Source organism: Erythrolamprus reginae, chromosome Z (genome assembly GCF_031021105.1).
Source record: "Erythrolamprus reginae isolate rEryReg1 chromosome Z, rEryReg1.hap1, whole genome shotgun sequence".
NCBI classification, from domain to species: Eukaryota; Metazoa; Chordata; class Lepidosauria; order Squamata; family Dipsadidae; genus Erythrolamprus; species Erythrolamprus reginae.
Window position 1 is genome coordinate 152,755,400 of NC_091963.1, and position 16,447 is coordinate 152,771,846.

General features: G+C 64.8%; 3 protein-coding genes across 5 annotated transcripts; all 3 read left to right on the forward strand.

The window, feature by feature from the left end:
- Positions 1 to 107: 107 nt before the first annotated feature.
- PELP1 (proline, glutamate and leucine rich protein 1) lies at positions 108 to 9,775 on the forward strand. The gene is given in 22 exon segments (XM_070728740.1): positions 108 to 407; positions 491 to 561; positions 657 to 762; positions 859 to 1,008; positions 1,114 to 1,185; positions 1,377 to 1,436; positions 1,769 to 1,910; positions 2,775 to 2,913; positions 2,994 to 3,081; positions 3,201 to 3,289; positions 3,378 to 3,494; positions 4,241 to 4,392; positions 4,442 to 4,627; positions 4,899 to 4,954; positions 5,079 to 5,132; positions 5,134 to 5,220; positions 5,223 to 5,541; positions 5,822 to 6,380; positions 6,383 to 6,638; positions 6,754 to 7,290; positions 7,292 to 7,387; positions 9,603 to 9,775. Coding segments are annotated over 22 exon segments (3,702 nt in total). The 5' UTR covers positions 108 to 134; the 3' UTR covers positions 9,696 to 9,775.
- Positions 9,776 to 10,097: 322 nt separating this feature from the next.
- On the forward strand, positions 10,098 to 12,508 carry RNASEK (ribonuclease K). The gene is made up of 3 exons (XM_070729412.1): positions 10,098 to 10,354; positions 10,437 to 10,513; positions 11,740 to 12,508. Exons 1-3 carry the CDS (start codon positions 10,277 to 10,279, stop codon positions 11,879 to 11,881), a joined length of 297 nt encoding a protein of 98 aa, XP_070585513.1. The 5' UTR covers positions 10,098 to 10,276; the 3' UTR covers positions 11,882 to 12,508.
- Positions 12,509 to 12,691: 183 nt separating this feature from the next.
- BACC1 (BPTF associated chromatin complex component 1) lies at positions 12,692 to 13,771 on the forward strand. Of its 3 annotated transcripts, none has more exons than XM_070729409.1 (5): positions 12,697 to 12,805; positions 12,885 to 12,977; positions 13,056 to 13,157; positions 13,238 to 13,509; positions 13,625 to 13,771. In XM_070729409.1, the coding sequence occupies exons 1-5, from the start codon at positions 12,783 to 12,785 to the stop codon at positions 13,693 to 13,695; spliced, it is 561 nt and encodes a 186-aa protein (XP_070585510.1). In that variant the 5' UTR covers positions 12,697 to 12,782; the 3' UTR covers positions 13,696 to 13,771. The 3 variants fall into 3 exon arrangements, with proteins under 3 accessions (XP_070585512.1, XP_070585510.1, XP_070585511.1); XM_070729410.1 differs by having other exon boundaries at positions 13,629 to 13,771; XM_070729411.1 differs by lacking the exon at positions 13,056 to 13,157 and having other exon boundaries at positions 12,692 to 12,805.
- The last annotated feature ends 2,676 nt before the right edge of the window (positions 13,772 to 16,447 follow it).

Here is a 16,447-nt window from a genome sequence, read left to right on the forward strand (position 1 = left end):
GAGGGGGCGGGCTCTCCGGGCTGGGAGGGCGTGGCCGAGGGCGTGGCGTCGCTTAGGCCTCCCTTCCCGGCATTCCCCGCGCTGCCGCCCGCTCACCCCCCGCCCCGTGCGCAGGCGCAGTCCGAGAGCACGCGATGGCGTCGTCGGGGGGACGTCGGGGCTCCTCGTCCTGTTCGTCTCCCGGCGGGGGCGGCGGCGGCTCCTCCTCCTCGCCCGGGGACGGCGCCCCCTCGCCCGCGGCCCCCTGCTCGCCCCCCGTGGCGCCGCCGTCGGGGCTGCCGCTGGAGGCTCTGGCGGAGCTGATGCTGACGGCTGCCCCGGGGGCGCTCCCCTTCTCCGCCCCCTCGCCGCCGCCGGGGCTGCCCGGGCTGGTCCGCTGCGCCCGGGACTCCGGGGGCCACTCGCAGGTGAGCGGAGGGGCGTACGGGCGCTCCCCTTCCCCTCCCGACGGCTTCCCCGCCCTGACGCCTCTCTCCGCCCCCCCCTCCAGGCGCCGTCGTCGTCGTCGCTGGGCAGCCTGATGGTGCTGAGCGGCGCCCGCATGGGCTCCACGAGGACCCGGTGAGCGCCGCCCCCTCCTCGGTCCCTGGGCGGGCGGGCGGGTGCCTGGATGGATGGACGAGCGGTGACGGTGCGCCCCCCACCCCCCCGGTCAGGTTCGAAGGCCTGTGCCTGCTGTCCCTGGTGGTGACGGAGAGCGACTCGGAGACCTTCGGGCAGAACTGCCTGGCGTGGCTGCGGAGCCTCCAGCACCTGCTGCAGGTGAGGCCCGGGAAGCCCCCCACCCCCTCGAGGGAAGGGTCGGGAGCTCTGCCCCACCCACTGCCTTTCTCTCTCTCTCTCTCCCCCCCCCCGCAGTCCCAGGACCCCCCCGCCACCATGGAGCTGGCCGTGCAGGTCCTGCGCGACCTCCTGCGCTACTCGGCCCAGGTGCCGGAACTGGCCAGAGACGTGGGCACCAACCACATCCCGGGGCTGCTGACCTCGCTGCTGGCCCTGAAACCGGAGGTGAGACACGCGCGCACAGACGCCCCCCCTCCCTCCCTCCGTGTGAGCTGCGTGGCGGCCCCTCCCTGGGCTGACCGCTTCCCTTGCCCCCTCTCTCTCGCCCAGTGCCAGCTGCCCGTCCTGGAAGGGTGCAAGGCCTGCATGACCTCCTACCCCCGGGCCTGTGGCTCCCTGCAGGTGAGCGGAGAAAGAGGTGGGGTAGGGCGGGTGGGTGGGGGTCTCCTGCCCAAGGAGGGGGCTGGGCCAGTTGACCCGCAAGGCCCCTTCCCCCCTCCAATGAAGGAGCTTGGAGCGAGTGTGCCTGTTGCCGGACGTGGGCACCCTCTGCTGCAGCCCCCCCACTCACGGACCCCTCCCTCCCCCCCCAGGGCAAACTGGCCACCTACTTCCTGTCTTGCATAGATGTGGAAACACCTCAGCTGCAGCAGGTAAAAAGCTCTCCTCTGCAGGGCCTGCCTGGCACGTGTGGTGGCTCCCTGGGAGGGTCCCACTCCCGGCCTGGATCCCCCTGGTGGTGTGGGGCCAGTGTGTGGGGCATCACGGCAGGCCCAGAGCCCAGCGAGAGGCACCTGGCCAGGCAAGGTGTGGGGCGCAGGAGCCTCTGGGGCAGCCGCTGTGGGGGCCTGGTGCAGAGACATGGTGCTCTCCCTTCGGAGGGGGGGGCGTAACGTTCTGGGGAGGGGCGGGCTGCCCCCATCTCAGGAGGTGGCGGAGGTGGTGGCGCCTGACCCCCACTGCTTCCTCCCCCCCCTCCCCCCAGCTGGCCTGTGAGTGCTACGCGCTGCTGCCGTCTCTGGGCGCAGGTTTCGCGCAGGGGCTGAAGTACCACGAGTCCTGGGAGCATCAGGCGCAGGCCCTGCTGGCCTCCCTGCACCGCCTGGTGGGCGCCCTCTACAATTCGGGTGAGTGGGCCGAGATGGTGGGCTCCCCTCCCCCTCGAAGCCGCCCGGGGCAGCAGCGCAGAAGGACGGGAGGGGAAACGACAAAAGGGTGGAAATCGTAGAAGCCCCCCCCCGTGCACCCCCCCCCCCCCCCGCGCAGCCACTCACAACAACCTCGAGCGGGCGGGGACAATCTGGTGGCTCAGGCCCCCCCTCCACGCCCGACAGAGGTTTACAAAAGACCAGGAGGGAGGGGTCGGTACGCATCTCCAGAGGGAGCTCGTTCCAGAGGGCCGCCACAGAGAAGGCCCTTCCCCTAGGCCCCGCCAGGTGACATTGCATGGCCGACTCTGTGGGACCAGTCGCTGGGGCGCATGAGACAGAAGATGCTCCCAAAATCGGTCCCATGTACCTCCCAGTGAGCGACGGGGGCTGGCCTTCTCTGGGTCCCATCGACCAAACAATGCCAAGTGGAGGGGCTGCACGGAAGGGCCTTCTCTGTGGCGGCTCCGAGTCTCTGGAACCAGCTGTGCCTGGAGATCCATACCCTCCCCACCTTGCAGGCCCTGTGCAAAGCTGTGAAGTCCGGTCTTTTCCGGCAGGCCTTGGGGGCCGTTGACCGAAGGAGATCCCGTCCAGGCCATGACAGATGGGGGGGGGGGGGCTTGGCTTTGGGTTGTTCACTCAAATGTCGTTTCTGTTTGTTGCGATGTGGACTAGATTAATGAAGTAGCGAAAACACACTTCTCCCCAGTGGTGACCACTCCGGAGGGGGCCTGCCAGAGGGGAAGGCGTCCGAGGGAGGGGGGGACTCCCTTGTGTTCCCATCCGGGGGCCCAGAGCTGACCCCCCCAAGCTTTAACACCCCCCCGCCCCCCTTTCCAGCTTCAGAACCGCTGCACTGCGATGGCCCCGGAGAGGGGGTGGAGCTTCCGGCGCTGGACAACGAGACCGGCTCCCTCCTGCTGCTGCTGCAGAAACGGCGGTTGGTGGGCCTGGCCAAGTGCCTGTGCCAGATGCTAAGGTCTGCCCTCGCCCCTCCCCTCCCCTGCCCTGCCCCCCAGGCCCCCCGCCTCACCCTGCCCGCCTCCCCTGCTCTTTCAGGAACGATTTCGGGGCGTCCGTCACCGTCCCCACCCAGGCCGTCCTGAGCCTCGTCTGCCGGGTCCTGGAGGTCTCCACGAAGAGCCTGGTGAGTGGGCACGTGGCCGGGGGCGGGGGAAGAGAAAGGGGGGGGAGGAGGAGGAGGAAGACAAGAGCAGCGAAGGGAGGGGGGAAGGGAGCTCACAACCGCCCCCCTCCCCCTTCCAGAGCTGGCTTGCGGATGGGGCCTTGAAGTCGCTGCTGCTGCCCTCCATCCACCTGGTGGCGCTGGACCTCTTGGCCGGCCTCATCTTGGCGTAAGTGCGGGGGGGAGGGGAGGGGGGCTCCCCGGGGGCTCGTGTGCGGGACCCTCCAGGCAGGCCTGCTCCTCTCCTCCTCCTGCAGATGTGGCCCCCGCCTGGTGCGGTTTGGGGGAGTCCTCTGCCGACTCTTCTCCCAGGTGCTGGACGCGTGGCGGGCCGGCCCGGATCTGCCCTCACCTGGGCTGCAGCGGCCTCACAGGTAGGTGGGGGAGGGTCTCTCTCTCACGCACAGACACACCACCTCGCAGGGGTCGATCTCCGGTGCCCCCTGCCCCGTCTCAATCCTCAGGCTGGGCGGGGGGGGGGGTTGCATGATGAGGAACTCCCCCTGGCGCCCCCTCCCCACCCCGTCTCCTACCGGCAATTTAATGTTTGTGTGACAACACCCCCCCCCCCCCCCCGGGCGAGGCCATCCTTGGGCAGGGGGTGAGCTGACGACACTCAGCTGTCCGTCCCCACCCGGTGTCCACCAGTGAAGCAGTGGAAGTGATGTGTCCGGAGAGTCTGGGCGGGGGTCAACAGCCTCAGAATTCCGTCCATTACTCTGCGTGAGTGTGTATGTGTGGGAATTGTTGACCCCCCTCGGAGAGGGTCCGCATCTGGCGTCAGCACCATCTCTCGGCTGTGACGAGGGGGGGCGTTTGCCCAGGTCCGCCTGGTGCCCCAGTTGGGCCCCTCGTGCCCTGCTCACCTCAAGGCTTGACTACTGCAACGCATGGGGCTGCCCCTGGAGAGCGTTCGGAGGGCGCAAATTATTATCTGTGGTTGTTGTCTGACCGGCTTTGATTGATTATTTTAGATTGATTTATCTGGTTTTTAACCAACTGGATTTATCGATTGTATTTCACGTTATATATGTCGCAAGCCGCCCCGAGTCCTTGGACGGGGGCGGCAGGTAAATCCAATCGATCTATGTCCATCTGTCCATCCGCTGAATCTCCCCAGTGCAGTCCGGGCTCGGCTGTACCAGGTCCTGGATCTGTGGGTCCAAGTGGCCGGAGCGTCCTCGGGGGTCCTCCTGGGCCACGGTAGCCAAAGCGAAGCCCTGCTGGGACACTTGGTCAACGACATCGCCCCCCCCGACCGACACCCTGAAGGTGAGATCCCCCCCCCCCCCGAACACCCTCCCTCTCCTCCCCCCGGGAGGCTCCAATTCTCACCTGCTTCGCCTCCCCTCTCCCCCCCCCCCAAGATGCAGGAGAGCCCCCCCTCGGAGGGGAAGCCCAGCGCTGCCAAGAAGCCCAAACTGTCCGCGGTGGGGGGCTTTGGGTGCTCGTTCCGCAAGCACGACCCCCCAGGCCAACAGCGACACCTGCCTGGCAGCCTTGCAAGGTGAGAGAAATGGAGGAGGATGACCAGAACCACGAGTCCGGAAACTACGTCCCCTAACGCGCCGAGAGCGAACCCGCGCAGCCCAGAGGGACCCGTGTGGCCTGAAGCCCCTTCACCTCTAATCGCAAGAGTCTCTGAGGGGCTGGGCCCCCCGCAGAGAAGACTCTTCTGCCCTGAAGGGGGCTACGCGGCCAGGGGTGTGCGTGGGGACAGGTGGGGCCCCCCTCCTCCCAGGGGACCCAGGCCCAAGCCAGGCTTCCCTCTTCCCCAGGGCTGAGCCGCGTCGTCCTCGTCTCTGGCAGCCTCATGAAGGAGCAGCTCCACACGGTAAGCCTGGGGGGGGAGGGGGGAGGGCGCTCTGCACAGGCTCAGAGGGCCGGCCTGTCCCTCGCGGGGTGGGGGCCCCTCTCCAGCCTCCCAGCTTTTGCAGACCCCCCCTTTCTCTCTGCAGAGGTTGCAGGAGCTGGCGGTCCCGCTGCTGATCTGGATGGGCCAGGCCAAGGTCCCCCCCGGGCTCCCCCTACGCGAGCGCCAGCTGCAGGCGGGAACTCTACCACCTCCTGCTGGCCCTGAGCCTCTCTCCCCGCCCCCGGCTGCCCCCCCACCTCTGCACTGCGTCCTCCAGCTGCTCAGCCTGGGCCGCAAGGACCCCAGCCTTCTGGTGAGACCCTCCCCGGGGCCCTTTGGGGAGCTGCCCCTCACTTCGCCCGGGGGGAGGCCTGGATTGGCAGCTCCTCCCTGGACTGCGCGGTGGGTGCAGCTCCCCACGCTTCCTGTAGTTGAGCAGTTCAAATCTCCCCACCGACTCCTTTCCGAGGGGGGTCAAATGAGGAGGCCCAGATGGACGGGGGGCTGTCAGAGCTATCTGAAGCGGTCTGTAAGTGCAAAGGCTCCCTGCTGTGCGGTCAGCCACGGTGGGCTCCCTGGAGGCCGGAATAGGGGCGGGGGTGAGAAATGCGGGGGGTGGGGGGGGCACGTGTATTTTTTTAATACAATGTAATAAAAGCAGCAATTAGTGGGAAAGACTCAAGCAATGCAGGCTATGCCCGCGGGCTGCTAGCCATAGTTCAGCAGTTCAAATCCCACCACCGTGTCCTGGTGGACGCGGCCTCCTGCCCTTCCTTCCTTCCTTGGTCAAATGAGGAGACCCAGGTTGTTGTGTGACAAGCGTCCGGTGGCCTCTTTCTCCCACAGGTCTCGTCCTTCTGCGCGGAGGCCGCCATCGTCTGCAGTGTCTTCCTCCACCCGCGGGGGCCGTCCTTGCAGCTCCCACTAGCCGGCCCCCCCGCCCGCCCTGCCCGGCTCCTCTGAGGTCTCCCCGGCTGCTGCGGCCGCCACCTTGTCCCCCTTCCGCACGTCTGTCCCAGCGCCCTTCCCCACCCCCCGGCCCCTCCCCCTGGCCCCGGGGCCTCTCCCTCCCCACGCACTGGGCCTGCCCCCCCTGCCTGGGCTCCCCACCTCCCAGCCGCCCCCCCCGCCTCCTCCCGGAGGAGCCCCTCCCCCCGCTGTCTCCGGGCACGGCGGAGGTGGGCGCTCTGGCCACGGGGGCCAAATTACGGCGCTCCGTGTTCGTCCATTACGACAAGGAGGAGGAGGAGGACGTGGAGATCTCCCTGGAGAGCGACTCGGACGACAGCGTGGTCATCGTGCCCAAGGGGCAGCTGGCCAAGGCGGCCGGCCCCCTGGACTCTGCCGCCCCGCCCCCCCCTCCCCGCCCCCCCCAGCCCCCCCTCCTCTCCCCGCGTCCCCCCTGGTAGCCTGCGAGGAGGCCCCCTTGGAGCCCCCGATGCCCCTCCCCCTGGGGGCCCCACCTCTGGCTTTGGCTGCGGGGCCTGCTTCCGTGCTGCCTCCTTCCTCTCCGGCTGCACTGCCTGCCGAAGCCCCCCTGCCTGCTGTGCCGGAGGAAGACCCCACAGTCATCAACATCAACAGCAGTGAGGAGGAGGAAGAGGAGGAGGAAGAGGAGGAGGACGACTTCCCCGAGGATGAAGAGTACCTGGACGAGGAGGAGGTGGGGGGGGGCTGGGGGCAGTCTCGTCCCTGGGCTCGGCCCCGCGGCTGAAGGGTGGCCGGCCGCTGCTCTGTCTATGTGTGTGTGAACTCAGGACCTTCTCTCCACTGTCCAGGAGGAAGAGTTTGACGAAGAGGAGGGGGACTTTGAGGAGGAGATGGATGAAGATGAGGAAGATGACTTTGAGGAGGAGGAGGAGGAGGGGCTGACGGAGGAGGAGGAGGAGGAGGAGGAGGAAGGCCTGACGGAGGAAGAGGAGGAGGAGGAGGAGGAAGGCCCACTGCCTCTGCCCCGGAGGAGCGGAGAGGAGCCCCCAGCGCTCCTGCCTGCCGTGAAGGAGGGGGCCCTCAAGCTGGAGGGGCAGGAGGAGGGGGAGGACGCTGGGCTGCTGATGGAGGTGGAGGAGGAGGAGGCCTTCCACCCGCCGGAGGAGGAAGAGGAGGAGGGGGAGCGGACGGCCCTGCTGCTGCTGAAGGAGGAGGAGGAGGAGGGCCCCCCCTCTGCTCCCCGGTGCCCAGCCCCTCCCTCTGCCTCTGCTGCAGGAGGGGCCTTGCCTGCTGCCGGGAGCCCCCACGGACCAGGAGGGCCGCTCGGGGCAGGAGGAGGGGGCCGTGGAGGAGGCTGCCCGCCCAGGCTCCAGCGGGGACCAGGCACAGGCCCGCCCGGACCCTGCATCCGGTCAGGGGGAAGCGGAGGAGCAGTTGCAGCCCGCGAAGGACCAGGAGGTGGTGGAAGTGAAGGAGCGAGAGGTGAGAGCCGGGCGGGGGGACCCTCCTGGAACGGAGGCTCAGAAGGCCCCCGGGGGATTGTGGTCGAGAGCAAAGCCCCCACCCCTATGTCCAGACCCCTTTTCAGGCAGCCTGCTCGCCTGCACTAGGGCTGATCTGGTGTTGCCTCGTTGGCCCTGGTCCTGCGGGCAGCGTGAGGGCAGTGCAGGAGCGGTAAATCCAGCAGGACCCCTGGCTGAGCCCCTGGGCAGCGTTGAGGGAGGGGCTGCTGCCTTTTTCTGGGGGGCTTCTGAACCCTTCGTGATGCAGGCTAGTTGGGGGGTGGGATCTCCAGTCCAAGCATTAGTTAGGGGACTGACTCGTAAAAACCTATGAGGAGCCCTGCTGAATGGGGCCAAAGCCCCTCGAGTCCAGCCTTCTGTGTCCCACAGTGCCCCCCCCACTGTCCATGGGGACCTTGAGCAGAAAGAGGGCAAGACCCTCCCTTTCCCTGGACCCCCAACACATGGGACCCAAGGGAACCCTGCCTGCCTCAGGCGGCACATGGACATCTATGTCAATCACCATCCCTGAATCCGTCCAATCCTGCCTTGAAGCTATCAAGGCTGACAGCTGTCACAGCCTCTTCTGGAAGGGAATTCCATGAACCAAGGACCCTCTTGGGGAAGAAGAAATATCTCCCTTGATTCGTCCTCGCTTTCTGACCTCTGAGCTTTAGGGAGGGGCCCCTCGTCCTCGTATTGTGGGATAGAAAAAAATTATTTATTTTATTTATTTATTAGATTTGTATGCCGCCCCTCTCCGAAGACTTGGGGCGGCTAACAATAATGAAACAACATGTAACAAATCTAATATTTAAAATAATTTTAAAAACCCTCATTTAAAAAAACCCAAACATACACGCAAACATACCATGCATAAATTGTAAAGGCCTAGGGGAAAAGAATATCTCAGTTCCCCCATGCCTGATGGCAGAGGTGGGTTTTAAGGAGCTTACGAAAGACGAGGAGGGTGGGGGCAATTCTGATCTCTGGGGGGAGTTGGTTCCAGAGGGCCGGGGCTGCCACAGAGAAGGCTCTTCCCCTGGGTCCCGCCAAGCGACATTGTTTAGTCGACGGGACCCGGAGAAGGCCCACTCGGTGGGATCTAACTGGTCACTGGGATTCGTGCAGCAGAAGGCGGTCCCGGAGATAATCTGGTCTGGTGCCATGAAGGCCTTTATAGGTCATTACCAACACTTTGAATTGTGACTGGAAACTGATCGGCAACCAATGCAGAATAATGTTTTTCTACCCATGTTTTCTATCCCGTGTGATTTTATTCCCTTCGATCAAGCCCCCCCTTCAACGCCGTCTTTCAAGGCCGAAGAGACCAAGGCCTTGCAACCTGGTTTCATGAGGGAGGGGCTCCATTCCCTGGGTCATCCTTGTTGCCCTTGTTTGCACCTTTTCCAGTGCGGTGACCAGAATTGGACACAGGGCTCCCAGTGTGAATGAACGGACTTAGTTCAGCTTGGTCCAAATTGGCTGAGCTCGTTTACAGGGAAAGCTTTGCACCCGGAGAGCGAGGGGTGGGCTGGGTGCCCTTAGAGCTGCCCCACGGAGCCCCTCCCCATTCCCTGTGCTCCCCTTCAGAGGAATGCTGGGCCCCTGCTCCAATGGGGGAGGGGCTGCTCTCCCAGGCGTCTGGCTCTGTCTTAGGCTGTGGGTCATTTGGCCAGATTTGGAATTGCTGTGGAGACCCAGTTTTTGGACAAGGACCCGATGGTTCAGTGACGGCAAACCTTTTCCCCCTCGGGTGCGGAAGGCTTGTGCGCACCACACACATTGCCCCCACTCGTAATCCAATGCCTGGGGAGGGTGGATATCGCCTCTGTGTGCCCCCCCCCCCGGGTCTCTCTAGGCCAGAAACAGCCCATCCCCCAGCTTCTGGTGGGCCCATTTGTCAGCCCCTACAGGCACCAGGGGCTTCCCAGGAGTCGGGGGGGTCAAAAAGGCCCCCTCCCCCCAGGAGTCCCCCCCCTGCAGCCTCCTTTGTGCTGGAGCTGAGCGAGGGCAACAACTCGCATGTCTGCCCTGTGTTGGCCCCGTGCCATCCCTGCAGTGTGGTTGGGCTGCCTGGTTGAAGGGCCCTCCCTCCCTGGCTGCCCCCTCCCCCCGGGCTTATTCCTGGGCCCTTATGGGGGGGGGGCTGTGGCTTGGAGCTGACGCCGCCTCTTCTTCTCCCCCCCCCTCAGGCCGGACCGCTGGACGAGGCGGAGGCCATGCTCGCAGACTTCGTGGACTGCCCGCCGGACGAGGAGAAAGACCCCTCCCAGCCCCCCTCCTGAAGACCCCCGAAATGACACTTTGCCTTTGGTGGAGGGATTTGTTTTTTCACTCTGGACGTTCAATAAAGTTTGTCTCTGCACCCGTGGAACTGCGCCTGAGTTGCTGGGGGTGTGCAGGGGGGGGCGCCTCCTCTCTGCCCCATGGGGAAGGGGTGGGGGGGAATAGAAAAGGACAGAAACTCAGCTCCGCAAAGGCCCCGACGCATCGTGGGAATGAATGGATAAAGGGAATGTTTGCCCACCGTTGGGTTCAACACGGGGATTGTCATAGGACTCGAACGAGCAATCCAATCGATGGACCGGGAGGGGACAGTTCCACGTGAGGCCAGCAGGGGGACCCGCTGCTTCCGCCTCTCCTGTCGGAATGGGGCGGTCCGCGCGCAACCGCCGACGCGCCTTGCTCCGCTGCGGTCCCGCCCCGCCTCTCGGCCTGGTCCATCGCTTCCGAGCGCAGGGGAGACGCAGCGAAGCGGCGACGTTCCTCGCCCCCCCCACTCCGCCCGCGCGAGTGGTAGCGCCCGCCTGGTGACCTGCCAAGGGCGGCCGGCGCCCGTCCAGTCCGTCGGTGGGTCGGCGGGGCGATGGCGTCGCTGCTGTGCTGCGGGCCGAAGATGGCCGCCTGCGGGATCGTGCTCAGCGTCTGGGGGGTCATCATGCTGGTGAGAGGCGCGCCCGGTCCGGGGAGAGGGGGGCCGGCTGGCTCGCGACCCTCCTGCCGACCCCGTTGCTGCCCCCTTGCAGGTGCTGCTGGGCCTCTTCTTCAACGTCCACTCCGCTGTCCTGATCGAAGACGTCCCGGTCACCGAAAAGGAGTTCGCGTGAGTCCCATCCCCCACCCCCTCCCACATGGCTGGCTCTCCCCCTGGGGGGGGGGGTGGAGGAGGAACGGGGTCTTCCTCGGGGCGGGCCTGGATCCGCGCGTGGAGGAGGACACTCTTCCTGCAACGAAGACCCCCCTTTGTCCCAACTAGACAAGGTCGCTTGGGGGGCCTGGGGAAGGGCCTTCTCCTTGGTGGCTCCGACCCTTTGGAACCAGTTCCACTCTCAGAGATTCACATTGCCCCCACCCTCTTCACCTTCCACAAGACTCATTTATCCCACCAATCCCTGGAGCCATTAGACTGTACTCCCCTGGCTGACGAATGTCATGCATGGTTGTTGTCTGAGTGGGTATGATTGTTTTTTTTAATAAAATTGGGGATAATAGATTAATATATTTAGTTTTAAATTAAATGGATTTAGACTATTATATTATATGGTCCCCCCCCCCCATATGTTGTAAGCCACCCTGAGTCTTCTGAGAGGGGTAGCATATAAATCCAAGAGAGAGAGACATACAGATAGACAGACAGGAAGGAAGGAAGGAAGGAAGGAAGGAAGGAAGGAAGGAAGGAAGGAAGGCAGACAGGCAGACAGGCAGACAGGCAGACAGGAAGGAAGACAGATAGACAGACAGACAGGAAGATAGATAGATAGACAGACAGACAGGAAGATAGACAGATAGACAGACAGACAGGAAGATAGACAGACAGGTAGATAGACAGACAGGAAGGAAGATAGATAGACAGACAGACAGACAGGAAGTTAGATAGATAAACAGACAGACAGATCCTTAGGACAGGGGACAGAACACAGGCTGGTGCACTTATGCACGCCCTTTACTGACCTCTTAGGAATCGGGAGGGGTCAATGGTGGAGAGTCTGAGGGTAAAGTTTGGGGGGGGTTAGGGGTGAGGGTTTGGTGAGGATACTACAGAGTCCAGTAGTGAGTTACAGGCATCAACTACTCGGTTAGTCAAGTCGTATTTTCTGCAGTCGAGTTTAGAGCTGTTCAGTTTGGGCCTGTTGTGTGCTCGTGTGTTGTTGTGGTTGAAGCCGGTCATTGACAAGGACGTCATAGCAGAAGGTTTTATGGGCTGTGCTTAGGTTGTGTTTAAGGTGAGGAAGCTCCCTAATAAAACTGGGAGTGGGGGGCAGCATATGAACCCAGTAGATGAACAAACAAACAAAGGAGCCCCCCCCCCCCGTCTCCCCTTCACTGCAGGTCTGGGGTGAAGGCCGTTCACGCGCTGTATGACCAAGTCAGCTACAACTGCTTCATTGCCGCCGGCCTCTACTTCCTCCTGGGGGGCTTCTGCTTCTGCCAAGTGCGGCTCAACAAACGGAAGGAGTACCTGGTCCGCTGATGCCACCCCCCTCTGCTGGAGCCCCCCCCACCACCTCTTTCACAGACCTCCCCCCCCCGGACACCTCCCTGGAGCCCCCTTTTCCTTCTGCCCTCGCCTCCCTTTCTGGAAGAGGTGGTCAGTGGGCGCCACCCTTCCTCTTTTGCCCTGTGCCGAACCAGAGAGAACTGCCATGTTGTGTAAATAGCAGAAGTCTTCTCCTCCCCCCCCCCGCCCCCCCTTTGATCTTTCCTGGCTCCAAGGTCGAGCCTCGATGTGCCCGGCTCACCACAGCCGGTCCTGCCCGGTCTGAGCCGTCTTTGTGCGTCTGTTTTGGTTGTCATGTTGCTTTGCCAGGCCGGGGATAGGCACAAAGCGGGCTCTCCGATGACTTGTGGACTCCAACTCCCAGAATTCCTCAGGCAGCCATGCTAGGTGGGGAGCTCTGGGAGTTGGAGTCCACGTGTCACCGGAGGGCCCGCTTGGCTCGGGGGCTGCAAGGACCGGCCCTGCAGGGGGAAGGGAGCCCCCCTCCCTACGTCTCCACCCATCCCGCAAGGAAGGAAGCCCCTGTGGGGGGGGGGAGGGGGTAGCCCTGCTCCGGTGTCCGAAAGTCTCGTGTGTGCAATAAACAAACTTTGGATCTCGCTGGCTGGCTCTTCTTTCCAGGGGCGTCTTTGGTGGGGAGGGAGGCGGGCGGGGGTGCCGGGTTGGCAGAATGGGCCCCTGTCTGCGGGGCGGGGGCCCCGTTGAGGCTGAGACGGAGGGCCGAAGAGACCCCCGGAACCAACGACACCCGCTGCTGGCGGAGGGCCGGAGGGCTTCCCGCGTGACACCGCGCGCCATAGAGTTTCCGGGAAAGAGCGCAGCTAGCGCGACTGCGCATGCGGGCGGAGGCGCCGTCGGGGGAACCGCCGCCGCCATGACCTCCGCCTCCACCAAGGTAGCGAGGGGCGAGGGCGCCTCTGGGGGCGTGCAGAGCGCCCGTGACCCCCGCCTGACCGCCTTTCCCCGGCCGCAGGTGGGGCGAGATCTTCTCCGCGGCCGGCGCCGCCTTCACCAAGCTGGGCGAACTGACCATGCAGCTGCACCCGGTGGCGGACTCATCCCCCGCAGGGTGAGCGCAGGGAGGGAGGGGGGGCGCGGGGGGGGGTCCCGGAGGGGTGGGCGCGCTGAGACTGTCCGCGTCCCGCAGGGCCAAGTGGACGGACGCCGAGATCGCCCTCCTGCGGGCCTCCGTGCAGCGCTTCGGCGACGACCTGCACCGCATCAGCGCCCTCATCAAGGACCGGACCGTGTAAGCCCCGCCCCCCCCCGGTCGCCCCCCCCCCCGGTCGCCCCCCCCCCCCCGGTCTGACCTCCGCCCCCTCCCCGCAGGGCGCAGCTCAAGGCGGCCGCCAAGCGCAAGGCGTACGAGGACTCCGGGCTGCCCCCGCTGCCCCCCGCCGACTCCCCGAAGAAGCCCCCCGCCCGCAAGCCGCCCCCGCAAGCCGCCGCCCCCGCGCCCCCCCCGCCGAGCGGCGAGGCCAAGAAGCCCAAGCTGGACCCCACGCTCAGCGCCCTCAACGAGGCGGACGCGGGCCGGGAGGAGCCCGAGGGGCTGGTGGGCGAGGCGCCCCCGACGGCCAAGAAGCTCAGCTTCGACCAGGGTAAGGGGGGCGGGCGGGCGAGGGGGCGGGCGGCTCTGGGGCGCGAGTGGGGGAGCATCGAGCGCAACTTTGCTCCCCGGTCCCGCGCCTTTCTCTCTCTCTCTCTTTCTCGCAGACAGCCTGAACCTGGAGTCCGGATTTCTCCTGACGCCCGGCGGACCCGACCTGCCGCTGCTCCCCCGCTGACTCTCCCGCAGCCCCCCCCAACCCACTTATCGCCCCCCTCCCCTGGAGCCCAATAAAGGCCGCTGCTGTGCTCCTGCCCGGTGCGTCTGTTTGTTGGGGGTCCGGGAGGGGGTGTCAGTGCCCCCCCTGACTGCAGCAGCACCAGGAACCCTGGCCGGGGGGCAGAGAGGCGCCAGTGTTGAGGTGCTGCTACGGCTGGGTGGGCACAGAGCCGGAAGGGACCCTGGGAGGCCATCTAGTCCAGCCCCGCACCTGCCTCTACCTGGCCTTGAACTCGCCACCTCCTGATGGTGAGGCCAGGGCTCCGCCTCCAGACCGCAGCCTCCTTCCTGGTGGGGGGGGGGGCGGAGGGGCCGCTGCCGGTCGAAGGTGTCCCGGCCACTCGCGCTAGCACCACAAAACGGGTTGTGGATTCCTTGCTTGCCAACAAACCATGTTGTGCTGCTGTTGCGGGTGCCGGTGTTGGTGTGTTGGAGAGGTTTGTGCTGTGTGTGTGTGTGTGTGTGACCCTTTTCAGCCAGAAGCCCCCCCCCCCCCATGCGGCCAACTGCGTCCCTTCCCTCTGCGTCTCTTTCCTCCTTGTGAGGGGCAAGGGGGGGGCTCATACATAGAAACCTAGAAGACGGACGGCAGAAAAGGCCTCGTGGTCCATCTCGTCTGCCCTTCTACTAGATCTCAGGCAGGGCGGGGGAGGGCAGTTGGAGAGAGGGAGGGGAGTTCCCTGGTGCTCCAAACAAGGGCAGAGTGGAAAACGGACACAACGCTGCCCCCCCCTCGAATCAGCTTGGAGTGACCCCCCCCAACACAGGCGAAGGGCCGTCCATCTTGCCGTTGCCCATCCCGCGAAACAGATGCACCGTGGCCTGGTGCCCCCTTGCCCAGGACTGCCCCCCAGCTGCCTTCTCCCCCTCCCTCCCCCCCAGAGCCCCACAGCCAACGGGGGGGGGGCTCTGCTGCTCCTTCCGATATGGGTGGGGGCCGGCCTGCACATAGGTGGCTGCAGCAAATCCCTCCCCCTCCCCAGCTCCCAAGGCCCCTTGCTGTGGGGGCATGCAGGGAAGGGGAGGCTGGGGGGCAAAAAGGCCGCCCCACAATCAGCCGAGCCACACCTGGAGCTTCGGGGGTTTGGCCCCCAAAATAGGACGGGGCTGTGCGTGTGGGTCAGACTGCAGACCAGGAGAACAAAAGAATCTGGACTTCCTTGTGCCTCCGTGACCTCCCCTCCCTTTGGCAACACGCCAGCCCCCAGGACCCCCCCCCGTCCCTCTTGCCTCAGATGGGGGGCAGGAGGAGCGGAGGAAGGGGACCGCCCCCCCTTGAAGTGGGGCTATTGCATCAGTTAGCACAGAGTCGGGGGAGGGGGCTTCGAGTGGCTGATCGGCCTAAAAGGAAAATCTGGGGACTGGTTGAGAGGGGCAGGTGGGGGGGCACTGCTTTTCTAGGGGGTGCAACAAAGGCCCCCCCAGATTAGTTCCGAGGACACCCATTTGGGCCAAATCCCTGGGTGAAAACCCCCGGAGGTCTCCACCATTCTGGGGCCTGAACTCTGACCCTCTTGCAGCCCACATTTCAAATTTGGGGGAGGGATTCTTGGAAGGGTGGGGGCTCCCCCCACTCCCCCAGCCCTTAATTGGGCAGCCTGGCCCCTGGAAGGGGGGTAGGTGGGTGGGTAGGGGCCCTTGGAAATGCTCCCCCCCAGAGGTGGCTGCCCAGGGCATGTGCCCCCCGGGGTTGTGTGGTGCCAAGGGATACAACTGGGGGCTGCCTGCCAGCTGCGTCCCCCCCCAAAGTCCAGCCTGGCTTCCCTTTGGCCCTCCCCAGGCAGGGCGTGATTCGGCTGTGGGGCTGCCTCCACCCACGTCTCTGCCACCCCAATTTGACTCCTTTGGGGGGGCATTGTGACCATTTGGGGGGGGTTCTCATGCAAGGGGCCATGCCCCACCCCAGTTTCCTGACGGGCAGAAGCTTGACTGGGGCCTGCTGGCCTTCCCCCCTTCGCATTCAGGGGGTCACTCTTGGCACTGAGCCGACAGCCTGGCAGCCCCCCCCTCGGCCACAGACCCCCCTCCCCCATCAGATCCCCCCCACAACCAGCTTACCTGCTCTGCAGACCCTCGGCCCCTCCAGATGGCCTGGGATGGCGTTTTCCAGACGTTTAGCCCTTAAAAGCATATTTTGCAGCCATGGCAGACCAAGACTGGGGGGGGGTGCCCTTCCGCCACCCCATCTTGGCATTCGGCTCTCTCTGGGTCCTTTGGGGGGCCGGGTCCCCCAACCCAGAAAAGGGGAACGTTTGTCCCTCTTCCTGCCCCAACTTAGGAGCTGTTTCCAGTTCCCCCCAAAGATTCTGCCACCCTTTTTTCAAGGAATCCAGAATTGGAGAAAAAATCAGGAAAGTCGGCGGGTGCCCCCCGCGTCCCCCCCAGAGCCGCCAGCCCCCTGCGTGCTGCGTTTGGGGAAGGCCGGGAGGGAGAGAGAGAGAGAGGGAAACAAACAACAGGGCAACTGAGAAAAGCCTGGCCCTTTTTCCCCCTGCGCAACTTTCTACACTTGAATAAACCCCTTTGGGGTGGCGGGAAAAATCTGCAAAAAATTCAGAGGGGAGGCCAGGGCCCCCCCTGGACGTGTGTGAAATTTGGAGCGGATCCAGGCAGCTGTTGCCCAGCAAAAAAAAGCTTTCGGGCGGCTCTCTCTCTCCCTCTCCCGCCAGCTTTAACGTCCCCAGCTGACTTTGTCGCGGTGCCAACTTGTG